The sequence below is a fragment of the Echiichthys vipera genome (assembly GCF_963691815.1).
Source record: "Echiichthys vipera genome assembly, chromosome: 17".
NCBI classification, from domain to species: Eukaryota; Metazoa; Chordata; class Actinopteri; order Perciformes; family Trachinidae; genus Echiichthys; species Echiichthys vipera.
Window position 1 is genome coordinate 22,169,121 of NC_139842.1, and position 10,988 is coordinate 22,180,108.

The window sequence follows — 10,988 nt, forward strand, 5'->3', positions numbered from 1 at the left end:
CCGGCACCCGCCATTTTATTTTTCAGAACACAAGCAGCTCGCACACATTGAACTGATTGTCGCCGCACGGCCTGGGCACGTCGAGCGGACTGCCTTTAAGCTACTATTTACTCACTTTTGCACGAATACGCCGGTCGAGGAGACCTGCATACGCCGTACGCTTCTTCCTCCGGTTCATGGTCTGACCTTTGTTGAGACATTGGAGGAGAGACGGTAAGAATCACGCTCGAGCCTCCTTGTTAGCATAGTTAGCTCGATGGCTAACGCGAGCGCTCCACTAAAGTCTTAAACGCGACACCGAAGAGGTCGTTTGAGATGATAGCAGGAGTGAAAAGCTTTGTTCTTATAACTTCTATCTTTAATTGTAGCTCCGTCTGTTCATAAAGAAATATGTTTGGCCAAGTTACGAAACCTTTAAGTGTACCACATGCTAATAGGGAAGTCGTCTTCACGAAGACAACAGTTGGCGCACCGCGCTAAACCGTCCCGCGAGCTTCCGTTCTTGGTGTTTGCCTGCCAGATATTAGCTATGGTAATATTTCTACATGCTATTTCTCATTTAGGTGAAAGATGACGCAGTTTTTACCCCCGAATCTGCTGGCCCTCTTTGCACCGCGGGACCCTATACCTTTCCTGCCTCAGCTGGAGAAGCTGCCCCACGAGAAACACCACAACCAACCCTACAGTGGTATTGCGCCGTTCATCAGGCATTTCGAGGTGAGTGTTAAATAATCGTGATACTCGTTTACTTTGATTAATGTACAGTTTGCTCCTCGAGCTCACATTTACCATGTTTTTCTTAATCTTCACGTTGCTATCAGGATCCTAGAGACGCCCCTCCACCAACAAGGGCAGAGACCCGCGATGAGCGGCTCGAGAGAAAGGTAAGTTATGAAATGAAAGGCCTTGATGTATGGGTAGTATAAGGAATATTTTCAGACTCTTGCCCTTATGTGCAGATGCTAGTTCTGCAGTGTTATTACAGGCTCAAAGTGAGGCGTTAACATTGCCAACCTGATCATGTGCCTTTGACTGACTCAAGCACTTTTTTATAAGTGGTGTAATTTATGAGATTGCTAAAATACAATCATTTAATTTTAACTGCCTGTAATAACCAGATGTCTGCACTGTGCCTCCTGCCCCACGACCCTCCTTCTCAGGAGCTCTTATATAGAAGTTGTTTTTCTACGAGCCACAACGGCAATGCTGAAAACATAACACTAATGTGACATGAGAAATGATTCATGCTTAGATGCATTATGATCAATGTTGACCTGTTTGAACAGCCACTAAATATCAGGGTGCCACCAGACGCAATCATGCTGTAGAGGAACCACACCAGGTTGCATATGGCCACAATTACTGATGTATTGAATATCTTGTAAAACTTTGATTCTGCTGGCACATCTTACATAGAGTTAGATCTCCTGGCTGTTTTTGAAGCATCAAGGGGAGATGGGATTACAATTTATGTAATCCCCTCCCACAATTTTCCAAGAGACGCAATCCATTTTAAATAACTGCTTTTACTTACTATTTTAAGTTATCTGCTTTTATCAGTATTTGTGGAATTCATGTTTGGAAATAAACTAATTTTATACGCTACAGATGTCTGTTTGAACTTTGGTATATGATAAATTGGGAAAGAAGTATATCATTTATGTATTCATTTTTTTAAAGAACAAAAGCCGACGGGAAAATCATTGAGCAGAAGGAAAAGGGAGACAAATGATGACCTCATCTAGTGATCGCAGATATTTTAATTATTATTTTTATGGTGTGTAGACATTGAGGGCTTGAGGGGGCATGGAACTTATTTCCTCGTAATTCCCCATGCAGGAAAAACCCTTAGTTCTGCCATGGGCCAGTACTAGCATCTTTATGAGCTTTGCCATTTACAGACAGCCCTCACTGAGTAATTGAGAATTGACTATTGACTTTGGATGTCTTTTTGTTTTTGCAGAGACGAGAGAAGATTGAGAGGAGGCAAACCGTAGTGGAGACGGAACTCAAGCTTTGTAAGTTTTCACTGACTCATATTAAAATCCTTTTCACTGTATCGAACTATATACACTTTTATATATATCTTGGATTAAACTAATCCTGCTTTCTTATTTGTTTTATGTCAGGGGACCCCCATAATGACCCCAATGCACAAGGGGATGCCTTCAAGACATTGTTTGTTGCACGAGTGGTGAGTATGTTGAAACAAATAAATGGGATTTTACAGGGATGTGTTGCCTCTTTTCAACCTGCTTTGTATCATTGCAGTGTGGTTAGCAAATGTAGAGGAATGGTATTCGACTTTTTTCCATGTTGCCAGTGTTCATCTGCCAACGCTGCAAAGACAAGGAGCCACCAAAGTTTCACTTGTGTACTTGCATCAGTGTGTACTATGAAACAATATCAGTGGGTTAGCGAGGTTGAGCCCAAAGGCAGAGCTCTCTATTTTCTGAAGGTGACTCTTTTAAACCTGGCTAGATTGCCATGACAGTTTCTGCTGCGGACCTGATCCGTCCCAGACCAATCTATGTACAGGTTTTCAGATTGAAATTGGCTTAAAAGCTAACCTGACTCGCTAGAAGCCTACAGTGGCGGTTTTTGTTCTTCTATGAATGAACTCCGAATTTTCGTTGTTTTTTTTTACAAACACCCCATTGCTGTCCTAGTCCTGGCTGTCTCTCCGTTAGCATAAATGTTAACACATTAATGTTACACAGCTGATACTCCTTAATAATGTAGGCCTATGACTGTTTGTGACCCTTAAACAAAGACTTTTACTTTCGGCTGATATTTAACATGGCACTCAAGCTCTCTGCTTTTGGCGCGGTAGTGGAAAGATGATTTTATTCCTGAATTTCGTCGTCTCTCCATTGAGACATTTTTGTTGCCGTCTTTGTACCCTTCTTCACTGTCGGAGGTCTGTTTTCGTCCATGTTGGCTGCAGCATGATATAGACTTCATCACCGTGTCACGCTACATCTTTAAAAAAAAAAAAAGACAGCCCTGGGAAAATTGATGAACGCCGTCATGGTACCCGTTATCTATGCTAGGAGCTTTAGCCTTTGTCGAGCCGGCTAAGGCATAGAAAGCCCGTCTCTGTCAAACCTGCTTTGTAGTCCACCCCTCAGGTGTGTAGAATAAACAAATGTGTATTTTCCTTATTTTATGTTCTGTCTTTGCTGTAGAACTACGATACCACAGAGTCCAAGCTTCGTCGTGAGTTTGAGGTCTATGGCCCCATCAAACGGGTAAGTTTAGATTGTTTCTCACTTGTCTAGACTTTTTTACAGTGACTGTACAAACTAGCCTATACTATAATTACAACCATTGTGATTCTATATTCTAAAGTAATAGTGGTAGGAATTTGAATAGATACTGTTTTCATGAAAGCGTACACCTTGAATTCCTTTCAGAAATAAATCTGTTACATGATTTGTTCGCTAAAAAGGTAAAGTCACCATAATTTGTGTCAATGGCCTGTTCAAAACTTGACCTGAAACCTCTGTCCGACACCTGAGCAGCAGAGGATATGAAAAATTAAGAGATATGTCAGTGACACACTTTTGTACACTGTAATCTTAATTTCTTTGAATTTACCATCTTTAATATAATTGTGTAATGCTAGCACTGCTGGGATATTTACATACAGCTGATTTGGCCGGTTAATTAATTGGTGTGGCAGGTCTGTTTTGTGTAGTTTTTGATTCCACAGCCAAACAATGTCTCTATTCCTGTTTTTCCAGATTTACATAGTCTACAACAAGAGGACTGCGAAGCCTCGGGGCTATGCCTTCATCGAGTATGAGCACGAACGAGACATGCACTGTGAGTACCAACAAAGAGCACTGAGCCAAAACCATTCTTTATATGATCACATGTTTGTGAAGACTGGTCTCTGACATGCTGGGCGGTTCTTCAGTTGAGCCCCCTTTCTTTTACTATATGGGGAAAGTTTTATGATACTGGGGTGGTAAAATTCTCTTAACACTTTTTAGGTAGGGGGGGACTGCCTGAAATTGTTCATGCAATCAGGAGGACTCTTTAACAGACACATGTTCTACAAATTGCATGTTGAACATCACGTCTGGTGTTTGTGTGATGTGTGTGTCTGTGTTTGATGCGTGTCGTCAGTTGACTAATAGTCTTGATGAGGAGGGGGACCACTTCATTCAGTAGGGCATCCTGGGAAAAGTGGGAGGACCAAGAGGTAGAACTGTGTCTTGCATCTGTGACCTGAACATCTTTGCCTGTCAAAGGGCGCATTGTCTTTTTAACTGTTAGGCATTGTAGCTCTGGAAGCGCAGCTCTCCTCGTTGGACTGTGATGGTAAGCACAAGGTCAGACTGGTCATCAAGCATTGAATGGGTTTTTGCCAGAAATGTGTCATGGACTGTATGGAAACCCATCTATTGTAGGACCTAGGTATTGAGCTTCTTTGCTAACGTTTTTATTGGTGGTCTTCAACCCTGGTCATGCTGAGATTAGTTCAATTCACCACACTAGTGAGAGATTTTAAGCTGGTGGTGATGCCACAGTGATTAATGCCGTCCTGTCTCATTAGACAAATGAATGGTGCCATCTAACACCAATGACACCATTCTTGGATATTAGTGTGATCGGCTCTTCAGGACCAGAGTTGCTGAATCACATGTAGTCACAGCAGGGGGTGAACTGAGGGGAGATGTGGGGCTAAACAGTATATTAACTGTGTGTTGTTCTCATTGCCACTGCAGCCGCCAATCTGTGATGGCTATTGGCCAGAGCTGGCTGGCAGATGATGATGGTTATGATACATCTACACCCTACTACCACAGCTCAGTATATGGTTGGTATAATGGGTTTGTATGATGGGTAAGATTTCTTTCCACCCTCCATTTCCTACATAGGGAAGAGGAGCTACGTTCAATGGGTAAAGCGTCTTTATTCGCAAGCCCTAAAGCGCTTTCAATGCAATTACTTCTACTTCGATCTTAGGCTTTGACCATTGAACGCACCCCTGACCACTAGTGTATTTACAGTTGCCCAGTGATTCTGCCCTTTATGTCAAAGCCACCTCAGTTTACTTGGGGTTCATGCTAACCTAGCCGTGCGGAGGGCCTCGAGGTCAGGGAACGAGAGAGAAATCCTCTTCGTTGTTACACAGCTGTGAGTCCCACCACATTGTTGTGGAGTTCATTGTGATTCATTCTGTGCGAGTTGGCAGTATTTGTAGCCTAGTGGTCCAATCTTATGTCAGGTTTCAGAGCAAGTATGCAGTGAGTGGTTTGAATATTTATTTTTACTTGCAGAACCCCAAAGAGACATCACATTAGCACATGTCCCTGTACATCAGTCTCTTTTCATCCTAAAACATCAGTTCCCCCAGCTTTTCTCCAACAGGAACCCAAACTGAAAAATATCTTCAGTTGTTCTCACTTATCAATTTACAGCGATGTTCTTCTATCCGATCAGTGGATGTGCACAGTTGCTTAAGAGTACATTAGATCTACCAGATAATAAAAGGCCTAATGATATCTGAATCTTTATGTAAAACAAATTGCACTTTAACAGTAAAATTAAAGTGCAATTATTCAGTACAGATACAGTATTCTGTATCTGGATGTTGCCTCTAGTCTGCATTGATGGGTGTAACCAGCCTTTACTCTCCCCATTTGATCTATATAATGTTCCAATCTCACTGAGAGCTTGATGCATAAAAATGTCCACACTAATAGGTCGGAGCTGGCTTTAATAGAAATGGCAGATGAGGGGCATTTTCTTGGTAATCTTGTTAAATGGGCAATTCATACATTATTTATTCACTACATAACTAAAGTGAGATACTAGTTAAGGAAGCCTTACAGATACATTTACAACACTAGTAAGGTCAAGACATTCAGAGAAATAGATCCTAAAGTTTCAGTTTATGCCAATCAATAAATTAGAACTATTGATATACCAGGCCGCTTTAGCTCAAAGACAGTTACAGTGAACATGCCTTCATTGAGTTCTTAGTAAAAATATATATACATTTCTTATTAGTTGGTTGGGGTTGTGATAAGGCAACTCCTGTAAGGCAGGTAGCCCCCTTTTTTTTTGTCTTGTTCTTTTTCTTCAGTTGGACAGTTTTGTAGGACTTGTGGGGGTTTGGTAAGGCCCTATCATTGGATGGGATTGTGTCATCCTAAGTGAAGACAGGAAGTGGAGGGGTTCTGGTAAGGCCCCTGATAGGTGTTGTGATGGTATGTGTATTCCGGTGCAGACGGATTTTGGTAAGGCCCTAAGGCTGGGGCAGAGACTTTCATAAGGCCCCTGAATGTGGGATTATGGTAAGACCATCAACTGTATAGTATGAGTGAGGGAGTTTGGTAAGGCCCCAGAATGTATATGTGAGGATTTGGTAAGGCCCTCAGACTGTATGCTGTAAGTGATGGGTTTTGGTAAGGCCCTCCTCCCTCAGGGATCACCACTTCATCAGACCAGTGTAGCAGCCAGCATCAGCCACCTGGATCTCACCAAGTCCACTTCCATTATACAAGATGGATCGAAAGACTATTGTGTGGTATACTGGGCTGAGGTGTGGGACAAAGTCTGAATGTACACAAGGTTGGAAATATGCTATATACTGAGGACCACTTATCGATGGAAGCGCATGTTGATCTGGCATGAAGCTTGTAAAAGGTTTCAGCAGTATAAAGCAGCTATAACGCAACATTCTACTTTGATTTATTATACTGTTAATAGATTGTTGCTGTTGTATGTGTGTGTGTGCACCAAAGTTATTCTCAAGCATTAAGTCTTAATCAAACATCTGGACTTATCGATAGATTTCAGTAATTCAAAACACGCTGCAGTGTGTTTTACTGCCTCGATAGAATTGTGTGGTTTACAAAGAAATTACATTTCATCTGTAAGAAGAACCATATCTGTCATAGGTGAATGAATACACAACATGCATACAATTATAATAATAGCAATTATTTTAATTGTATAGCACTACAGTGTCAACCATCCCAGCAGGTTGGGTTAAATATAGAAAACAACAAATGTTTAATGAAGAGCAGATTTAAGATGGTGGATCACACTGTCTATGGTTTGAGTGTTCGCATTTGTGAGCATTTATCAAAATATGAGGAGTAACTATTAGGATCTATAAAAAGGCCACTTAAAATCCACATGATTATCCTTAAGACAATCAGAACAGCCACAGTACACTGTTATTTAATGTGGACAAGAACTGTAAGCTGGGTATTCATGATGCAGTTAAGTGTAACATTTCAATCACTCATCGGGTGGAAGGAAGTCTGCTCCCATTATCCTTCGGCTTTTACCCAGAGAGCAGCCATCTCGGCCTCGCCTGCTCCTGGTCAGTATAATAATGCACCGTTTGTTTCCTTGGCCACATTGATGCAGTTGTATTCCTGTCTCAACTCGGTCTTCTCTCTCCCCATTCCTCTTCTCCAGCCGCCTACAAGCATGCAGATGGAAAGAAGATTGACGGTAGAAGGGTGCTGGTGGATGTGGAACGAGGGCGCACTGTCAAAGGATGGCATCCCCGCAGGCTAGGTCAGTTGCTTTGTTTTGTTTTTTACATTTTTTTTTTTTTTTTTCAATTAGTTGACTTTAGTTTAGTTTTTAGTTTTCAGGCCTTCCCCAAGCCCCCACCAAAGCGACTTCCTGGTTGATCCTATACGGAAGTGGCAAAAATTGCAATTCTTAGTGTCTACTAGGAGTGTCCACTAGAGCAGTTTCTCATTGACCCCATGTTAAACTGGTCGTTTTCGCAGCATAATTGAACCTATTTAAGACATGGTACTCAAACATACTAGTCCGTATGTTTAGGTCATATCGGCATGACAACACTGGGGGGGGGGGGAGGGGGGGGATTTGTAACAGGCTAGTTTTTATTTTATTGGTTAAAGTTTATGAATAATTAGGAGCACGGCCCTTTTTTGGTAAGAGGAAATGAGATGGAGTCAGAGTCTGAAAAGATGGGGACTCCAGTAGACTAGTAAGATTGGATTAAGTTGAGAGAACGGACCCTGACGGGTATGCTACGTCCATTTTTTCTATGGTCTTCCCAAAGACTTCCACTAAAAGTTGTCTAATCTGTTGTCAATGGCCCATCAGAAAATAGCACTATTGTATCTGGGTAAGATTTAACGCAACAACCAATTAAAAAAAATACATAATTTTTTGTTTTTCTGGTTTCGTCACTTTATTCACACAAATAGACTTACAACAGTGATTACTGTTCAATCTTCAAACAATATAACAATAGTGATATCTTGATTATTCCAAATGTAACATTTGTGAGGGGAAAAGTTATGTTTACACACTAGGGACCAGCTTAAAAGTAACTGTTTGTGGAAATCACAGTTTCATGGGAAGCTTTTCTATTTTATAATTACATCTTAATAAAAAACGAAAGCCTCCCAAGGCTTCAAATATATATGTTGAAATAAAATTCCATAATGAGTTTGGATTAGTTAACTATCTTTTTAACCACTTTATTTCCAAGGTGGAATGAAGAGTATGAAAATCTAAAACAATAAATCCACCATGGCTTAGTTTGTTTATAACATTTCTTTTTCAAAAAAAATCAAACAACGTTTGATCAACTTTTGAACATAAACCTTTGGAGACACCAAGAGCTGAATTAGCATAAACCAGTCTAGATTAACACTTATCTTGGGAAAGCAGGACTCGACCAGTTACGGCTAAATCTCGTTGGAGCCGGGAGTTGGATCTCTGCTGTAGTGAAGAAATGAGTGGATTCAAATTTTCATTTATTCTTGAGTTTTGTTCTTTAACAATGACGACACTAAGGCATCTTACTTTATAGTTTGCACATTTTGGAGCGCTCAGTGTCACTTTGAGCACAGAGTAAGTTAGCTCCTTTTTTGATGTTACATTACAACAAAATTAACAACTTGTATCAGACAAATGACAACTTGAGAATGTTGACCGAATAATTGGCACCACCGCTCGCCCCCTGCGTCGACAAGAGAATGTCACTCTTTTCTGTCTTCAAAACTTGAGAGCCCCGACATAGTCTGATTGCAGGTCAAAGGGGTGGATATTACCTTCATTAACCAGTGTTGATATGAGGGTCCACATATTTTTTACACATATTGCACATATTTTATTTTATGCTTTGTTTCTCTTGTTAACCAGGTGGTGGATTGGGTGGCACAAGGAGAGGTGGAGCTGATGTCAACATTAAGCACTCTGGCCGAGATGATGCATCACGTTATGATGATCGCCCGATTGGAGGGTGAGTACTTTAAAGAAAGATCTGTCATTTTGTATAAACTTAAGTAGTGCCGCGTATAACCGTCTTCACTTTGTCTTTATTGCCCATAGCGATCGGGAGCGCGGAGAGCGTGGAGAACGCCCAGAGCGCGCAGAACGCCCAGAGCGCGCAGAGCGAAGGGAGCGCAGCCGGGAACGTGACCGGGATAAGGACAGAGAGCGACGAAGGTCCCGATCCCGCGAACGGCGACGTCGCACCCGTTCCCGGGAGCGAGAGAGGGAGAGGCCGATTGGAGCAGGAGGAGAGGAAGTCACCGGCGGTAGTCGGCGTAGAGAGCGAGAGAAGGACCGCGCAGGGGCAGCGGGTGGAGACAGCAGGAGTAGGGAGAGGAGTCGTGAACGGAAGAGGAGGAGCAGGAGCCGGGATCGCAAGAGAGACAGGGAGAGAGGCAAGGGGGTGGATGGGGAGGAGGTCAGCCAGGGGGAAGGCGCCCCTGAAGGTGGGGAGCAGATCCTGGAGGAACAACAACAAGAAGGAGAAGTGGGTGAAGGCGTGGAGGAGCGTAGAGAGAGGGACAAAGAAAGGGACAGGGACCGCCGACGCAGCCACAGGGACAGAGACAGGCGCAGGGGAGACCGGGACAGAGACAGGGAGCACAAGAGAGAGCGGGGGGAGAGAGACAGGGGGGAACGCAGAGAGGAGCGCCACGGCTCCCTACGCGATGACGCGGGCCCCCAAGACGAAGTGGGCACTGAGGATGAGGGAGGAGCGCCGCCAAACATGGAGGAGTACAGTCAGGATGGGATGATGATGGACCAGCAGTCCGTGCCCTCTGCTGACGGCTATGTCTCCAGTGAGAATGGCTACAAGATGGAGGCACCAGGAGACGAGTACTGAGATGGCCCCTCTCCCAGCAGACTACCGCTCACAAATCAGTCCATTCATACTATACTCTAACTTGGCCCCTAGCTTTTTGCCAAGGCACAGGGAGCCTAAATGATGTCAGGGCTTCTTCAGTACCAGGCGTCTAGCTAGCTTTCCTCCTGTTGAAATAGTCCACTCTATATTGTTGCACGTGCAGTTGATGCATATTACTGATTTGATCTCACTGAAGTCGCAGCTTTCCTGCATTGTCCAATTAATCTGTGCCACTTAATGTTCAGATTACCGTCAGAATTCAACCTAGGTATGTTTGTTTTGTTTTTTTCACCTGGCTTGGAATGAACTGTCAAAACACAAGCTCTATTCGTTTTTAGAAGGGTAGATTGTGTTGTCTTTTATTTCCAGATTCATATAACAGTTATTGTATGCTCTTTTTGGAACCAAGTGATACATTTCTCCTCAATGTATGTCAAATTGGAAGAAAAAAAAATGTAGTTTTGTGTGACAGTTGAGGGCTGTTCTGTTTATTCATTCTGGAATAAAGTTTTTTTTAATTATGTCTCTGTATGTTAGATTTACAAGGTCACTGGGTGTGAATGCTGGAAGGCTGGAATCCTTACTGTCTATTTTTGCACAAATGATTTGTTTCGGCAATTTGAAAAAACTTAGCCCTACCTAGTATGTGCATTTCTATTTTAAAAAAAGTGCCATTCGTAGTTGATTTGCTCTGCTTTCAAACTGCGCAGCGTGAGTCCTTTAAACGGACGTAGTAAGATGCTGAAGCTGCTCATTATAGAGTCACGCACTGGAGCTGCTGCGTAAGGTTGTCGTGCCCGGCCCTCGCTCAGCATCTACCCCGCTCCACTGG

The 10,988-nt window shown here is 42.7% G+C and overlaps 1 protein-coding gene across 1 annotated transcript; it reads left to right on the forward strand.

The window, feature by feature from the left end:
• The first annotated feature begins 34 nt into the window (after positions 1-34).
• Positions 35-10,679, forward strand: snrnp70 (small nuclear ribonucleoprotein 70 (U1)). Its single transcript, XM_083931416.1, has 10 exons — positions 35-213; positions 564-717; positions 822-884; positions 1,964-2,018; positions 2,130-2,194; positions 3,189-3,251; positions 3,747-3,828; positions 7,447-7,548; positions 9,160-9,259; positions 9,349-10,679. The coding sequence occupies exons 2-10, from the start codon at positions 571-573 to the stop codon at positions 10,133-10,135; spliced, it is 1,464 nt and encodes a 487-aa protein (XP_083787542.1). The 5' UTR covers positions 35-213; positions 564-570; the 3' UTR covers positions 10,136-10,679.
• The last annotated feature ends 309 nt before the right edge of the window (positions 10,680-10,988 follow it).

Coding starts and splice junctions, on each gene's coding strand:
- snrnp70 (XM_083931416.1), top strand. CDS start 571: ATGACGCAGTTTTTACCCCCGAATCTGCTGGCCCTCTTTGCACCGCGG. Junction 718..821: donor CGTTCATCAGGCATTTCGAG/GTGAGTGTTAAA, acceptor CGTTGCTATCAG/GATCCTAGAGACGCCCCTCC. Junction 7,549..9,159: donor ATGGCATCCCCGCAGGCTAG/GTCAGTTGCTTT, acceptor CTTGTTAACCAG/GTGGTGGATTGGGTGGCACA.